This window comes from Carettochelys insculpta, chromosome 3 (genome assembly GCF_033958435.1).
Source record: "Carettochelys insculpta isolate YL-2023 chromosome 3, ASM3395843v1, whole genome shotgun sequence".
NCBI classification, from domain to species: Eukaryota; Metazoa; Chordata; order Testudines; family Carettochelyidae; genus Carettochelys; species Carettochelys insculpta.
Window position 1 is genome coordinate 159,881,372 of NC_134139.1, and position 18,463 is coordinate 159,899,834.

General features: G+C 40.9%; 1 protein-coding gene across 2 annotated transcripts in view; it reads right to left on the minus strand.

Moving 5' to 3' along the window:
- The window catches only part of LOC142010532 (isoaspartyl peptidase/L-asparaginase-like), a 240,730-nt gene that overhangs the window by 155,666 nt on the left and 66,601 nt on the right, over positions 1-18,463 (minus strand). For both annotated transcript variants that reach the window (XM_074988881.1, XM_074988879.1), the window contains exon 3: positions 15,164-15,306. In XM_074988881.1, coding sequence (XP_074844982.1) covers positions 15,164-15,306 — 143 coding nt within the window. The remainder of the gene's footprint in view (positions 1-15,163; positions 15,307-18,463) is intronic.

The window sequence follows — 18,463 nt, forward strand, 5'->3', positions numbered from 1 at the left end:
ATGATTTTTGGTTGTGGCTGGTGTTTGCTATCTATCTTCTCAGATGGTTTGTCTCACAGACAAACACAGTTCCAGTCCAATGCATCCCATAGAACATGTGTTTGCTTCATCAGGCCTAGGGAAACCCCTTGGGTCACACAATTCACTTTCTACTCAAGTCTGGCCATGTCTCTATGTTTTGAATAGTACTCCTCTTGTTTTCATGTTTATGGGATAGATCTCTTCAGTATAACATCAACAAAATTCCCTGGTTAAATCAGCCAACCAAGAAGCATAAATAATTGAGTGGTGGGTCAAATTTTAAAAGGGTAAAATTCCAGCTCTTTGGGCATGTCTGCACACAATGTTGGAATCCACAGGAGCAAGCCTCCCAGCCTGGACTGATAATCTCAGGTTAATGGATCCCAGACTCACACTCTAAATGGATATCTATGGATATTGCATTCAAGTTTCAGTTCAACCTAGAGCTCAGATTCTGCAACTTAGAGGGGAAGTGAACATCAGAGCCTCAGTTCCAGCTTAAGTTTCAAAGTCAAAGCACTGTCTGTACAGCTATTTTTAGGAAAGTTTGTGCACTTTGCAGAATGGATTTTTCTCCCTGTCTGTGAATCTGGCTACGGATGGGGTTTCCCATATTTATGTTCTACGTCAAATTTAGTAAGTAACTTATACCTATGTGTCTACTGTGTGTTTATGACTGATGAACTTTTGCCTCACTGTCCAACTCTAAACTGTCATTATTACAAGTAAGAACTGCTTGGTCTGCCATATATGGATGATGATGCTCCTCTGTTCATTGGTTAATGGAACTAGCATCCTCCATGGAATGTCACACATTCATATTATGTCCCTAAATACTGTATTTTGAATTTGGATCTCTGATTTAACTGACAGACACATTCTTCTCAGCTGGCTACACATCAGAAAAGACTCAAGGTATTTATTCTAGCAAGTGTCTAGAATACATTAGAGTCAGTAAATTGGCTCCTGGAATGCATCCTTCAGATATCAGAAAAAGAACATGTGTAGTTTGTAAATACATTATGTTAAACCGAACAACAGCAGAGACCCTGTAATTTCAATATTCTGTAATGGACTGTGGATATTAATAATATAATAGAAATATATCAGCACCTCAGTACTACTTGGTGTATTTTTTTTAAATAATGCTTCTGATGTGATGCAGCCCAATATACAGCAACCTCTTTCATATCTGGCAGCTTGGGAGGTTGTCAGATATTCAAATATTTAGTTTAAAGACAAAGGATGTTGACCAATACAGCCATTAATAGCTTAATAAAGTCATCCATCTTTTGTACCTTCATGAAACAAATCAGCACCTCAGTACTACTTGGTTATTACAGAAATATGTAATTCATATTAAACTGAGTTGCATTTTACTGGAGACAGGGCAGACTTGGAAAAGAGGTTCCAGCCTGACCTTTCCTATGTCCGTGACACATTCTACAGCTCAGCTCCATCCCCTAAAGATGGAGAGCTCATGCTGGATACAGCGTCTTCAGCTAAATGTTTAATTCTCACCACAGCTGTTACAAGATGATTTTCCAAAAGGAATTTCTCTGGAAGATACCCAGTTTTCCACTAGATAGTTCTGGTGTCACTCATTAGTGCGGACAACAAACTTTTTCTCACCAGGTTCATTTACCCTCTGCACATTGAGCTTTGTGTTATGCACAAGCTTGCCAACTAGGGTAGGGGCAATTGCCCTGGGGCCCAGTGATTCAAAGACTCCAGGAACTCTGGGCTGTCACTACTGCAGCAGTGGCAGTGGCCAGAGCCCAGAGCCCTGAGCCTCTTTGAATTGCTGCTGGAGCACTGCTCCATATGCCTCTGAGGACTTGTGGGAGGGTGTGCTGTGGTCTAGACTGTGCTAAGGGCTGGCTGTCCCATCCCATCCCATCCCATTCTGCCCAAGGCCCCACCCATTCAGATGGCACAAAGCCTTGCCACAGGGCCCAGGGTGGCTGTCGGCCTGCTGGTCATGCTTGGAGCATGTACCACTTATGTGTCTGGAAACTTACACTGCCTCCTTTAGACAGCGGAAATGCACAAGTCTGACTGCCAGGGGAGCACAAGATGAAGGGGCAAAATTTGTCCTTTAATATATATTAATGTTTAATGCAAGGAATTGACCTTAAAGTTCAGCTGAGCAAATGATGGGGCCTGTCTGTGCAGTCAGTTGGGTATTGACACAATCCCTTATGCTTTGAATACGCTTCTCTGATAAGTTATCTTATATCTTAAAAAGCAATAACATTTGAGTAATTTTTTTTTCATTCTTATGTCAACCTTCTACACTAGAATGCAGATTTGATCAACACATAATCTCTCATGTTGGTAGCTGTCTTTGGCTTCTCAGCACCGAAGCCTTCTGCTAAGGTTGCCATTAACTTCTGGACCAGGTTTCTCATGGGTTCTTAATCAGTACTTCATTAAGAACTTGATAACTACATCACAGATAGGGCATGCCATATAGCCAGAGAAAGCCAGCACTGCGGATATTGTAAACTAGAGGCTGTCCCCAAAAGCCACTTCAGCCCAGAAGGCCAGGAGTGCTGGAACAGTTTGTTTAGTGGAGGTGCTGAGAGCCATTGAAACAAACTGTAAACCCTTTATATAATGGAAATCACTTGAGGCCAGGGGCACTGCAGTACACCCAGCACTCCTAGTTCCAGTACCTATGCAGAAGGCCAGAATGGAGGGATGAATGGGAAGGCCACAGAATGCCAAAGCTTGTGTTCTATACATACACTGATTATTTTACTGTTAGGTATTTCAGTTGAGTGAAGCTCATATATATATAAAGCTTTATCATGTTTCGTTCTCCTCCTTTTGCTAGTACTTAAAGAAAGAGAGAAAATTCAGAACCATACAATAACATGACTAAATGAGTAGAGCTGGAGTCTGATTGTATAATGTGGCAATTAAATCTACCTCTGCTCTTTTGAGAGAAAGCTGCACACCTCGGCAGATTACTGGTACCTTCCTGAGTAATACCCCATGCAAAATCCAGTGCTTATTTTTGGATCAGCTCTTGTACATATTCAGAGAACTTCCCAATGCCCATAACATGCAAGACAAAATTCATATTTCATTATCTCACTATATAAAGCATGTTTTTATAACTGCATGTGGGAACAGAAACCAGAGTGCTTCTCATATTTAAGGAGAAATGCTCTAAAATAAAAGAAATGAACAGATGACACAAATGCTGTGCACAATTCACATACTCTTCTGTCTAATTTCCTGTTTTTCAGTTTTGCCTTGTTTTTGTGGGTTTTTTTAAGAAGTTTGATTGGAGTACTCAATATTATGGATAGTGGGCAATTTGTGAAATTTATTAGAGAAATTATTTTTGCTCTTGATGTTATTTTAATAAACCCACTATGTTTTTGTTCAAAAGCTACATTATAATTTAAAAAATCTCAGGAGATTTATTCAGATGAAATAAGCAAACAAAAATATATCTCTACAGTGCAGTTTGTACTTTTTAATTATGCTTCAGAAAAAAGTACAATGAGGCTGTTAGCCTTTTCTGGCAGTAGTTGTGCAACAAGACCAATTCTTTCAAAATATTTTTTCGAAGACTTGATGACATGTTTTTCGAAAAGAATATTTTAATGGTGATTTGCCATTTTGTCAAGTGAAAAATGGTTTCTAAATCTGAATTATAACTAGGACAATGAAACTTTAAATGTTAAAGAGCTTATTAATACTATTTTTCTTTGTCAGGATAGGCTGGCTTCAGATTACTATTACAGAGTATAGGGACAATGAAGACTGATAGGCTAATTGATCAGAAGCTGATGAATTTGTAATCTAAATCAATCTAGCTTGGTGTCAGGCCACTGGTAGGCCAAGGTCTTTCATTGTAGGTTACACAGGTGCCATTAAGAATACATCCTTATTTTAGTTTTCAGGTTTAATGTGTCCGGGATGAATACAGCATGCATGTTCTGAAGTACTCTAGCATTTTCTTTAGTTCCCTACACCATAGATAAGCTGCAAAATTATCCACATTAATTTCTTAGTAATTGCTTGGCAATTAGATTTTTAAACTTCAACATTACATGAACAACCAAACAGAACATTCTGTATTAAAGCAGAATGACACATTGGCTGGATCTACACTAGTACCCCAATTTTGAAATGGGGATGCTAATGAGATACTTCAGGACATTCTAATGAGGCGCTGCAATGAATATGCAGCACCTCATAAGCATAATGGCTGCCACGGCACTTAGAAAGTGCTGCTTTCAATCACGCATGGCTCATTTAAATGGGGTCCTTTTTTGAAAGGACCCCTCACACTTCAAAATCCCCGTATTCCTATCTGGTTATAGGAACAAGGGGATTTCAAAGTGCACAAGGTCCTTTCAAAAAGGACCCCGTGTAGATGAGCCATGTGATCGAAAGCAGCACTTTCAAAGTGCTGTGGCTGTCATTATGCTAATGAGGCACTGCATATTCATTGCATCATCTCATTAGCATATCCCAAAGTGTCCCATTAGCATCCCCCATTTTGAAAGGGGGGTGGCTAGTGTAGACTCAGCCTCTGTCAAATAAAAGAAGGAAAAGCCTCTTAATATTTATGAAATATCACTTTCTGTTAATGTGTTTGGGAGAGAAAGTGCTCACATTTCTTTAAATAAAAACAGAAACAACCAGTAAAAAGACCCATTGATGAATATTATATTTAAAAAAATCAGGGCTAGGTTCCAAGTTGGTATAAATTTGCATACTCCACATACTGAACTTCAAGAAGATAGCAGTTTACAAAAGCCATAGATCTGACTCCTTCTATGCTTATTTGAAGTTTTAGTTTAATAACTCCCTCAGAGGAAATGCATAAATTATGTGGCCTTATTGATAGTATTCAGCATATTAAAGCTTGGTTAACATTGTTATGGTAAAATACCTATTTTTCAATATGTAAACTTTAACAAAAATTATATGAGGCCAGATGTCAGCCCAGATGTCATCAGATACCCACAGCCACTTGGGGGGCATTTTTTCCCCATGCTGCACCAGTGAAAATAGGCACAATGCTATGGGGCTCAGGGAATTGTGGGATAGATTCTCACAATACACTGCTGCAATAGTCAATGTATGCTACTTGTGTGTGGCAGCAATAAGTTGATTTTGTGAGGAGCACATGGGAAGGTGAAGATGATCAAAATTGAATTGATAAAACTCAGTGTTAATAAATTGATTTTAATAAATTCAATTTTAACTCATAGTGTAGACACAGCCTCACTTGCAGTAGAGTAGATGCGTACGTAAATGGGGCTTGCCCCTCATTCTGTTGGTTCTCTGTACGAAGATAGAGTCTGCCACGGAAGTATTTTTTCTGGTTCTCTGACTGTGTCCCTCGTCAGAGATCCTGTTCCTCAGTCTTGATATTGTTCGTGTCCTGTGATGTGTCCGGTATCCCTGGGCCATGTATTGGTGTCAGATAGCTTGAGCCACCACATCAGCTGAGAGCAGTGCCAAGTGACTCCACATACTCTCAGCACTTATTCATTGCTGGGGTGCCTTGCACTCAGGCCTCTGATGATCAAAGTTTGCATTTGTAGCATATAACCCTGAGCTGTCAGATTGCTGGCCAGCAGGGTGTACTTCTCCATCTTCTGAGATCAGATGCCATGGAAAAGAGTACCCAACTTCAATCTCACTAATGTGGTTCCACCATCTTGCTCTACTCACTTTTCTGCTCATGTGTCTAATGATGGCTTTAGCTGTATTCACCACAGCATCACCCTGAGATGAAACCTCTGCTCTCAGAGGGCACCATGACATCTGCCATGATGACCCTCCTCTGCTCTTCACTGGTTACAACAATGTCTGGGTATGGCTGGCTGTCCATGCTGGATATGATGGTGTTGATAGTAATCTTCCCCAGTGATGGTGGGATCGCTTTGATAGGTTGATCCTGGATGGCATTGGGGTACAGCTCCTGGGGCTTTGGAGAGGGGCTGGAAGCTGCACAGCATATGGGGCAACATCTTGTTCAGGTATGCATCTCCTGCAGCACTTGTCCTTGTTCCCATGGTAGACAGCTCAATTCAGAGGAATGCAGCTGGGCCAGGTGGATAAACCACCAGTCAGCAAACCAGGTGAATCTGCCCCCATGAGGAAGTGATTTCTGACATCCCATTTGATGGTCATCTTTGTCCTGGTCTGGCTTTCACTTCAGGTTGTCAGCAGAACAGCAGGAGATGGCACCCTTCAAGGTTCTTTCCAACATCATTCTACTGGTCAGGATGAAGATAGCGTGACCTGAGGCCTTCAATCACAGAACTAGGATTCTCAGCTCCTGGCATTCATCATATCACATCCAGATGCAGCCTGCTCTCTATTCCAGCAATTGCATAGTGTTACTGGTGCAGAACAAGAGCAATGACAGGCCTCCCCACTTCTCCTCCCTCTCCAGCAAGCTGCTCAAGTAAATGATGACATCTTTCTTGGATGGGGTCCTGGAAATGCATTTCCTGACTACTTTCCACACAGTGCTCTCTGCAATGCTGTTCATCCTCTGGTCCAGGCACAGCAGGAGGCAGAAAATGTGGGTGATCACCACAACATCACACAGGTCACCTATCCAAGGTATGTTGGCACTACCCTGCCTGTATGAAATGTAAAAGAAGTTAAAACCAGCTGGACTGCGGGACAAAGCTCAGATGAGCAGCCCAATGGCCAAGTTGAAGATGATGGGATTGATGGAGCAGCCCTGTTTCACACCACAACAGATGTGAATTTTGGCCATCTCTCCTTCAGTGGAGTGTATGGTGGTGGTGCAGTCCTTTGTAGAGTTCCTGGAGCAGCTGGAGGAAGTTTCCTGGCATCCTGAATTTTTTGAGGGTGTGAAGACCTGTTGGTGGTGTATGGGTCTGAAGACACTGGCCAGGTCATACCACACTATGGCACAGTGCCTTCAGGATCTCCTGGATGCCTGAATAGCTGTCTGAAGAATGAAGTTGCTCTCATAGCAGTCTTCACAGACATGAAGCCCTTCTGCCCCAAGATGATGGCTCCTCCACGCACTGACCAATCCACGATCCTGGCTGCAAGACAGCTGGCATACAATTCATAGATGAGGGACCAGAGAGATCATCTTGTTCTCTTTTGTATACAAGCACTATCATAGACTTCTTCCAGGAACTGGGATTGTGATGAAACTGCTTGCATTTGTTGAGGACGGCAGTAAGCACCAGTCAGACAAGGTCTCATTTCTTCAAGAGGTGGTAGCAGATGCCATATTTTCTATCCTTGTCAGTCTTACTACTTCCTGTGGAGTAAAGTCCTTTCCATAGTCAATCATAGGCAGTGTAGGAAAGAACTCTGAACACTGAATGCCATTCTGGGCCTCCATGAAGTACAAGAACAGTCTCTCAACTGGGATATCATAACAGGATGAGGGCCCATCAAGACTCAACCTCATCCTTTCCAGGTAGTTTGAACTGTTGAGTTTCTGGTTCCAGGATGCAGCCACTGGATCACAGAGGAAACTGGTGGTGGTGGTGTTTTATGGTTCATCATGGGAAATCTAAGAGTGGTCTGCATGTCCTTGTGGAGTTCCTTCACCCCAGGTGCAATTTCCGTAGGTAGTTTTATGGTCAGTCAGTTCTTAAGGGCATCGACGTCATCAGAGGTGTCTGTTTTGCCAGCACCTTTATCCAAGTGGTCTGACACAGTGTGGCGGCCCTTGCCCATGGCTGCCACTCCTCTGGCGGCCCTGTCTCTGCACACTTAGACTAGGAAGCTGCTTTGTTTTCAACTGCTGCCTCGTTACCTCCCAAAGTTGAGAACAGTGCTTGTGCAGATCTTGAGATGGGGTCCCTGGTATGGCAGAAGGACTTCTCTCAGTGCTTCTGGGGCAGCACTGGCTCTTTCAGGAAGGAGGGAAATTCTGGATCTGGTGCTGGATCTTGGAGAAATGTGGTCATACTGAGAAGTTCTGGAAACAGTGCTGGTTCTCCTGCATGTGGATTTCAGCTGGAGGGGTTTTGGTGGTTAATGGGAGCTTCTGTGAGAAGGTCTTGCTGATTGACCTTGACAATCATGCTGGATCTCCCAGAGGCAAGATCCAACTGTGTGATCTGGGAATGGCGGGTAGTTACTGTACCAGATGCCCTTTCGTGTTGAGATTCTGGGAGCACTGGCTGGGGTCTTGTAATCAGAGAGTTGTCAGAGGCCAGAAACAAAACCTGCAGGATGGTGGTAGAATTGGCTGCTTCTGATGCAAGAAGTCCCTTGCAGGTGATTTGGTGGGACTTGCACTTCTTCTGTACCTCAAAGGAAAGGTCACAGAAGGCACACCAAAAGGCAATCCACTTTTTATGGGCTTTCCTAACACGTTCACTGAGAGCACCAAGGGACTGGAATCCTTGGAAAGCAAAATGATCAGAGGACAAGGCCTGTAGGGTCTGGATACTGGAGACAGATGTAGCCTTCTTCCCTTGCTTCTCCCTCTGTTGCTCAGCCCACTGCCATACCCATGGAGATATTGGGTGGTTCCTCTCAAGCTGAGAACGTAGCATGAAGAGGTGAAGTTGGACAAATATCTAGTGAGGTGTAGAAGGTTCACTGGGTGGTTTCTGAAGGGGAGCTGGTCCTCTAGTCTGAGATGCCTCTTTTCATATCATGACAATGGGCAGCATTGAGATCCCAGATGTAGAATAGATTCCCCTCAAAGGAGCCTTCATTTGAACAGCAAGTGATGGGTAGCATCTTTCCATATTTTGAAAACTAATTTAAAAACTGCAAAAGTTAAAAAGAAGGGTGGAAATTGGAGGCATTTCCATTCTTTTGATCAACTATAAGTAAAGACTCTGGTGTGCTTTCACTGAATTTTAATTGATGAAAATAAGCATTTTTCTTCTGATCTGTTCTGTGGCAGGTTATGACCAGACTGTATTTGTGCAGACTATGAAAGCAGAAGTATTTAATGAAAATGCTAAAATTCCTTTAACTACAGAGATACAAATGGTACTGGTGTAATTATAATTGCATTTTTTTTCTTTAAGCTACTTTTATGGCAAGATGAATTAAAAATAAAAATAAAGTCTTGAAGGGACATATTTGACTTGCAGTTGAGCAATAACAATATATTTTCAAAACTTAAAAAAAAATGCCACCAGAACACAATTTTTATTTGAGCAGTGATGCTAATTACATTTATTTCTAGTAAAAATCTTTGTTTACTTTATAACTCTTCATCTATTAAGTGTACAAATAATATTTTTCTTAAATACCTTCTCTAACTATCTCATTTAAAAGAAAAGTTAAAGAAGATTGTCTATCAAATCATGCCATGATAACGTTTATATCTGATGTACGAGCTATGACATTAGCTTACAGAACCACTCAAGAGCAGGATCTTGTTATCTGAAGTGCTTTTTCATAGTGTTAGAAGAAATACTGAGTAATGAGTACAACTTTAATTACAATTATAAAAAATCTGGGGGGAACCATATTATATTGACAGTTGGAGAGAGGCAGCAGCACGTGGTATTTTGAATAAAGCCTTTGTTTAGGAGGATCTCTTTCACATGAGCCACCTGATTGTTATGTATTTTTCTGTAAGTAAATTCTTATTAAAGACATTACATAAATTATTTCTTTCCCACTTTGTCATTTCTGTTTTTTAATGTTGGCATTGTCTCTCATAGAACAATAAAGATAATCTTCAAGTTATCTCATTTTTCAGATTATGCAAAATCTACACATCTATATTGTCCAATAACTATTAAAATAACTTATACCAGCATGTAACAAGAAATAAGAGAACTATTCATTCCAGCAACTCAACATACTATGGAATGAAACTTCTGAAAACATACAGGATTATTATTTTAAGGTATTAGTGGGAACTTAAGATCCTCTGGAACAGTCTTACACAAAATCTGAATGTTCTGAAAGGATGAAATTAGAGAGGAAAAGAGAATCAATTTCTTTTCAGGCTTAAGGGGCTGGTGACAGAGAGGGTTTTAGCAGGCAGGGGCACGTCTACATGGCTTGTTTACTGCCAGCAGCAGCCTCTGCCAGCAGTGAGATCTCATGTGGCTATGATAATTAGCCACCTGATTATGCTAATAAGCAGCCATTTGCAATTGTGAGACTGCTCATTAGCATGGAGCTGCCAAGAGTACAGCTCCATGTAGACATGCCCTGATAGTGGTGCAACCCCCTTCAAGACAGTGAGGCTGTGGCTACACTAGTCCCCTGGTTTTGAAACGAGGATGATAATGAGCCACTTTGGCAGATGCTAAGGAGGTGCTTCTATGAATATGCAGCACCTCATTAACATAACGGCGATCACACATGTTTCAAAAGTTCCGCTTTCAAAACGCAAGCTGCCGATGGAGACAGGGGTCTTTCGAAAGGACTCCCCAGATTTCAAAAGCTGCTTTTTCCCATATGGTTTTGGGAGGAAGGGACTTTCGACAACCGGGGGTCCTTTTGAAAGGCCCCTGTCTGCACTGGCTGCAAGTGTTTCGAAAGCGACCCTTTCAAAATGGATGCGGCTGCCATTATGCTAATGAGGCACTGCATATTCATAGCAGTGCCTCATTAGCATCTGCCAAAATAGCTCATTAGCATCTGTTTTTCAAAAGTGGGGGCTTGTGTGGCCATAGCCTAAGTGACTGTGTCGGAGTCAGTTTCAAAGTCCCTGTGAAGATCCTACAGAATTTATTGAGGCCAGTAAGTTATATGGGAATAGCTTGAACTAGGATATATTGGGACACATTACTATGAAACTGAATAACAAGGGTGAGGCTGATGGCTCAGAGTGTTCCAGGGTAAACTCATTTTGTGATGGCCAGTTTCTGGAGTACACAGTTCTGGAGTTCAGTTTTGACAGATTTTTATGGCCCTATCTGCACTAGCAAGTTCTTTTGGAAAAGCCATCCCTTTTTTAAAAGAACATGCAGAGTATCCACACACAAAATGCACTGTTTTGATTCAAAATTGAAAGAAATGTGGCTCTGTGGCTCTTCTTCTGAAAACTCTCTTTTACTCCTGCATCAGGAAAATTGCCTCCTTTTGAAAGCTTCGTACAGAAAAAAAAACAAAAAAAAACCAAAGCCTGTGTAGAGTGTAGATGCTCCATGGACCGTTTTTTTTTTTTGAAAGAGCAGTCCTCATGGCACTGGATTTTTCGATCCCTGGCCCAATCTTATGTAAGAGCGGGGGCTGTGTGGATGCTCTCTAGTGAAAGAGTGGCTCAATCTTTAAATTTACTTTTTTGTGTGTGGATGTGCTCTTTTGAGAGAAGATCTTCAGGAAAATCTCTTCTGGAAGATCACCTTTCAAAAGATTGCAGTAGTGAAGAGACAGTCTATGTGCTCTTTGAATGTCAGCAATCAGCCTGATGTAAACCTAAGCTACACCCAATCTTCAGAGTGCTCATGGATTGCACCATTCTATGATAGCTGGAGTTCTCACTTGGCCTGATGGTGTTGCATGTGAATGGAACGCTCTTGTATTTTTCTAAGGCAGTGTCTACAGTAGCTCCCTACTTCGAAGGGAGCATGGTAAGTAGGGTGTCGGGAGATTATTAATGAAGTGCTGTGGGGCATATGCAGCACTTCTTTCAGCTAATTCTCCTACGTGGCAACTTTCAAGTACCAGCTTGAGTGTACCTGCGGCTAACGCACCAGTTCTTTGAAGTGCCTGGGCAACTTCGAAGTCCCTTTACTCCTCAAAATTTTGCCCACTTTTGCCTCCTCAGAGTTGCCCAGGCACTTGGAAGTACTGGTGGGTTAGCCGTGGCTACACGCAAGCCGGCACTTTGAAGTTTAACACTTTGAAGTTGCCACAGGGGAGAATTAGCTTAATGGAGTGCTGTATATGCAATGCAGTACTTCATTAATAATCTCCCAACACCCTACTTACCATGATCCCTTCAAAGTAGGGAGATAGTGTAGACACAGATTAAGAGTAGCTTTCAGGAGCCATGTGCAATAATATTTTCCAAATACACTCAGTCTATATACTATCAAAACAAAAAAGCAGTCCAGTAGTACTTTAAAGACTCTACTGGACTGCTTTTCTTTTTTTTCAAGGAACTTAACATGCACAAATCCTTTACACAAAGGTCATCTACAGAAAAGAATCTTGACATATCAAGGAATTTTGGTTGGTCATTGTTTTTTAGATAGTAAACAAAAAGTGTGAGAAAACTGAACCTTGAGGCAGTCCATTCTGTTGAGTATACCACTAAATTTGCTAACCATCCATCTCAACAAAAAACACACTGGCTCTGTCTACATTACCACCTTCCTTTAAAGTCCCTTACTCCTTAAGATTTTGAGGAGTAAGGGGACTTCAAAGATGCCCCGGCACTTCGAAGTACCGGCGGATGAGCCGCAGCTAGACGCGTGCTGGTACTTCAAAGTTTAAAACTTCAGAGTTGCTGCGGGGGGGAATATGCTTAATGAAGTGCTGCCTATGCACGGCAGCACTTCGTTAGTAAACTCTGAACAACCTCATTACCATCCTTTCTTTGAAGGAAGGTGGTAAGGTAGACACAGCCACTGATTCTCAAGCAGAGAGGAGATGACCTGAACCATTTTGCTTTTTCTCAGACTTCTTAACGATTTTGGTAGAAGTGCACAATGTTTCATAGGGATGGTCATTAGCTGATCTTCCATTACTGACTCCATTCTATACATGAATATATGCTCGCACATCTTGTACATTGAGAAAAGGATATTGGGTGGTAACTCTTTGGACAGGTAGGGACCGCATGTAGTCTTAGCATTACAACCACTCTGGCTTATATCCAAAACCCAGCACTCTGGCTGTGGCCACACTTGGCCAAAACTTTGAAATGGCCATGCTAATGGCCAAGTGGAAGAATATTCACCATGTCATTAGGATCTGCACGCTTTCAGACGTGGCACTTCAAAAGCACCACTTTCGAACACGTGCAGCTAGGTGCAACTACATGGGGGTCGAAAGGACCCCACACATTTTGAAATCCCCTTATTCCCCTCAGCTGAGAGGAATAATAGGAGATCAAAATATGCATGGTCCTTCTGAAAAGTACCCCCTTGTAGCCGCGCCAAGCCTCACTGAGCCACATGTGTTCAAAAGTGGCGCTTCCAAAGCACCACCACCAGAAGCATGTGAATGCTAATGAGGTGCTGAATATTCATTTCAGTGCCTCATTAGTATTCTTTGATTTGGCTATTAGCATGGCCATTTCAAAGTTTTGGCCAAGTGTGGCCACATCCTCTGTGTTGCCTCCATACAAGAATTAGAGATGTTAAAGAGTCAATTCTGCACTCTTGTGACAAAATGCAATAATCATTCACCCTTTAGTTCAGTTGCTTTTCCACATTTCAGAGTTTTCATGGCTATTATCATGTGGCTCAGTGTTGAGTTGTTCATTGCACGTTTTGCTAGCTTAGCATGGACAACATTCCTGCTTGTTTCTTTTCCCATTTTTCTTGTGACTGATTTATCATTTAGGGTGCATGAGCGTGCAAGCTGACTGTGAAAGACTGTGGCAATGAGTTAGGGGTTCTTCAGCATGCCAGTTTCTCCCATAAGCATTTTCCTGAGTCCAACAGTTTCTTCACCAAACATATCCAAATCAAACAGTACTGAATAGTTTTTAGATTGTTGGCTGGTCTGTTCTGAAACTCAGGGTACATATATTTTCCAGTGTCCCTTAGGAATCTACTTTGGGACAGTGTTCCACAGCAGGGAGACAAATTCACCAAAATTAGATTAATATTACAGACGACTGATCCAGTTCAGAGGTAAAGCCTTCCCAGTCAGACATTTTAAATTTGAATCTAACAAGATACCTTGTTTTCCTGGGCTGTACTATACCCTCTAATGGCACTTGCATTAGTCTATGCCTTGACCCTGCAATTGCTGTTATGACCACCTTTCTGAAGGGGACTGTATTCTGAAGGATAACAAAATCTAGGATGGCATTGGAGACTTTGTTTCATAATGTGCTTTGGAAGGTATATCATTTATTGAAGTCATACAGCAAGATCAAGTTGTTTCCTTCTGCCTACTTCTCAGATTCTTCCTTATTGTCATACCCCAGATGGTGCTGTGACTAGCAAAATCCACTATGATGAAGCATGTTTTTTTTTTTTTTCTGACAGAAGGTTGTATGGCCATGCAAATTGTTCAGCTCATGGCTTGTAAACTGAAACCACTGCTGTTTGGTCAAGTTCAACCATGAGAAGATCCACTGTTCCAAACGGTTGCACAGCAGTATATTTTTAACCTGTCTTTTGTCTGGTACAAGTGTTGTGTTGCCACAGATACTGCTTTTTACGTTCACAAAAATGTACATATCAGGGATGTTTGGGCCTGGTGTTTCTGTCTCTCTTGCAAGAATGATATATTATTTCATACAAGACAGAGCATCAACGTTCTCTGCAAAGAACCCTTCCAATTTGAAAATGATGATTTTAGGTGTCCTTTATGAGGATGTCTATTTCTATTGCATTCAGTCAGACTTAGTGTCTCCCAGGGTTAGTTGCTGATTAACAAGGGTCATAAACAGTGTTCCTTGTAAGCTGAGCACTTGGGTGGCTGCCTAAAAGAGATTCAGATACCACCCAGCTGATCTGCACAGAGCCTACAGCCACCAATATTAGGCGGATTGTGTTTCTATTGGTGGTGCACATCCACATATAACAAAATTTATTCTGCCCACAGATGAAAAAAATTAAGAGGGAACACTGTTCATGAAGGGAACATAACTGTCACAATTATTTGAAGCAGGTAAGTAGAGATAATTTCCCTAACTATTGCACAACCAGTCATCATCAACTAGTTGATTTTCATAGGTTTCACTGCAAGAGAAAGTCTGCAAGAGGAATTTGAAGGAAAACAAGAAATGTAAAATTCATTTAAAATTAAATTATTAATATTAAAATAATATAATTTTCAAAGGAAACACTTTACATATTTCACTAATTTGACACGGTGACAAATGACTGACAAAAGATGTGGTTAGTCAGATTATTTGTTCAACTGAACATTTCTCTCTCTCATCTCTTTAAATTTTCTGGATCCTTTTTTAACAATTTCTTAATCTTATTTTCCCCTGTCAAGAAACATTAGAACTAAAACTGCACAGAAAAAGACTATAAAAGTCCCCTACCTTTTCCAGGACTGACCAAGCAAATGTCACTGGGTTAGAAATGTTCCTGATGCAGGAGACTGCGCCAGCAGCGAGCGTTTTACCATTCATGATGATTGCATCAAGTTCCACATAACCATCAGCATTCAGCACAGCACCATGACCTGCAGGAAACCATTCCATTTGTAAAAGGTCAAACATTCTTAGCCTTAAGCTTCTGAAATGAAGCAGAGAAAACAATTTCAGAGCTATTTACTACCCTGTTGCTGACAGCTTTTGTCCTGGCTTGCTGTAAGAGATATTTGCTTTTATAGTCACAATCCTTTAAGTAAATATGATGCTTGTGGCGACAAAAAAAGCATTTGATTGTTTTCTTTGAGTCATAAAGCTTTTATCTTGTTTCCAAAATCATAAAGCCTGCTAGGCATTGCATTTTTTCCATTGCTATTGACTGATGTCCCTTCTCAACATTTTAGGAGATCAGATGAGAGTATAGCTGATAGAGTAACTCTAGTAATGTAGGAAAATATTTATAATACTGAGGTAAACATGACTGTTTTAGAGACAAGGCAAAACTGATTATTATTGTCAAGATTTAACATTTTGCATTTCTAATATTTTTCCAAGCTATCTGCTTTTGGGGCAGTTGTGAGTACATTCAGAGTCCTCCAGCATTTTTTAAACACAGAACTCCACACACAATCATTATCAAACAGGCTATTATGGCTCTGAATAATTCTATCTGAACAGGAAAAATAAAGATGCAAAATCTGTGAAAAGCAAAATAAACAGTAAAATGGTACTTCCATAAAATTCCCACAATTATATTGTTAGTAAATGAAGACATATTCTATAGAGAATGAGGGATTAAGACAATTATCTTTTTCAATTGGGCCATAACCTTTAACGTGAGTAGTGATTTTGGTCAGCTAAATGCAGTATTTTTCCATGTTGGAAACAACAAAACAATTGTGAGTCTTTGCCTATGGCGAGCCTGGATTGGAAAGTTAAGATTTGCTTTTATTAGAAGGACAAATGGGAGTGTTAATATCTTTCACTGGACCAACTTCTGTTGAGGAGAAAGACACACTTTCAAGCTTACACAGAACTCTTTTTCAAGTCTGGGAAACATATTCACTTTCCCAATATGCTTGTGTCTCTCACCAACAGATATGGGTCAAACAAAAGATATTACCTCACCCAACTTGTCTCTTTACTGTCTTAGGACTGGCATGGATACAACAAAGCTGCATATAAAAAAAAGTAGTAACTGAGGAGTACTGGCAAGATATGCTAGCAATACTTGCATGGAAGATGTACACAATATGCCACGAGCCACTTGCTTAAGCACTCGGATTCACCCCCAAAATTATTACAATTCTGTAACAACTTCTAGACTATCTGGCAAGACTTTCAAACATTTCCACTAATGTTTCTCATTGCTCTCCTTTGAAAGCATCCCTAAAGCACCATCAGGTTTATGACTCTATAAATCTGTGGAAAGGCTTACAGTGAAATAACGGTCATCTGCTTCTAAATTAAAATAGTATCATAACACTAGGGGCTGGTATCTATAAACTTGTAATTCCTATAAGTAAAACATTAAATGGAGAAACAAATCCTCTGCAGACTTGATGTATAGGACATAGCTGTGCAGCTACAAAAGAACTTCACTTTAACAACAAGGGAAAAATAAAATACAAACGTTAAGGGAGAAGTATAACTGCAGCTGTTTATTTTGGTTATTGATATTCTATCTACGTTCATGATGGTCAAATACTTTACAGGCATTAAAATCAACAACTGTTTCTAGCAATTAGCACAAACCAGACAACTATTTTATTGAATGGATATCCTCAGGCTATGGCAAAAATTAGGAAAAAGCCAGAGTGAAACAATATATATTGACATGTGTCCTTAAAAATAATAATCTCCAAATCTGAATTTGGGCAGAATGTCTGAGGGAGGAAATTCTAGACCTCAAGCTGATCCAATGAGAACACCTTAATCCCTGATTCACAGGGTCCAACCCTGTTCACAGAGAGCAAGAACTTCCCAATGGAATACAAGTCCCACATTGGGAAGTGAACTCTGAAGCCCTAATTCACAAAACCATGCTCATGGTAAATAGTGCTTCAAGAAGCCAATGACACCACACTTTGCGGGTGAAAATCATTACCTCAGTCCAGCACTTTGTGCTCTTTTGTCCTGTAACCATGTCTTTACTTGTCTGGCAGGGATCCGAATGTGTTCTGGCCACTTGAAATTACAAGTAATAATAGTCATCTGGGAAGACAGTAGATCATTTGAACCACAGTTCCCAGAATATAAGAAAACTATTTCATTTCAAGACAAAGTGATGAGGCAGGTTCATAGACATGCAATTGTTAGTGCCTGTGAGCACGTGGACACATGCTATAGACCAGTGTTTCTCAACCTTTTTTATGAAGTACTCCTTTTCCAAAATAAATAAATACCCCCAGATTTCTCTCTTGCTCCCCTAAGGTACATGTACTCCGCACCCCAGCCAGCTCTCAGTCACTGGGCTGGTGGGGTCTCCTACTCCCCCTGGCCATGGATCTTGCAGCTGGAGTGCCAAGGTGCTGGTACTCAGCACCGGCAAGTACTGGTACATAGACACACACACAGAAAAAAAAAAAACACTGAGCATAAGGCATGTGAAGTAGGCAAATAGTAGTAGTAATAAATAGGCAAATATCTAGATGAGCTGATGGACCCCCTGGAAGGCCTCAGTATACCCCCAAGGGTACATGTACCCAAGGTTGAGAAACACTGTATAGACACAATAGATTACTTGGAAAACTGCCTTTGGTTGACCATGTGTCTCCATTTCTGAATTTCAACTAATTCAAACCAAAATATCTTATAGTTTCTGTTGTATTTGGAAATGGAATCATAAAATTCCATTGCCAAATATCTTCTTTAACTTCCTGTCTATTTCAGGACAAAAAACAACATCTCCTTCCAAAGGCCAAGTTCAGAAACAGTGTTAGCATTACAGCTGAACTATTGTCAGAAGGTTTGCTCCCATTTATACGAAGTCTGAATACTGTCTATAGTCATTAAGGTTTTTTCTTTTGAACCCCTCTCTGGTTTTCTGATCTTACCTGGTCTTATTTTCCAGACTGCACTCTATGCTCCCCAAATAGCATGCTTACTTCCATTTCTGGGCTTTTCATAGTTGGTGGTGTGTTCCTCATTTATGCTGCTCTATCACCTGGAACAGCCTCTCTGTGCTTAATTAACTCCCTGATTTTTTCAAAATCCTATTTCAAGACTTGTCTCCTCTCTGGCCCCTGA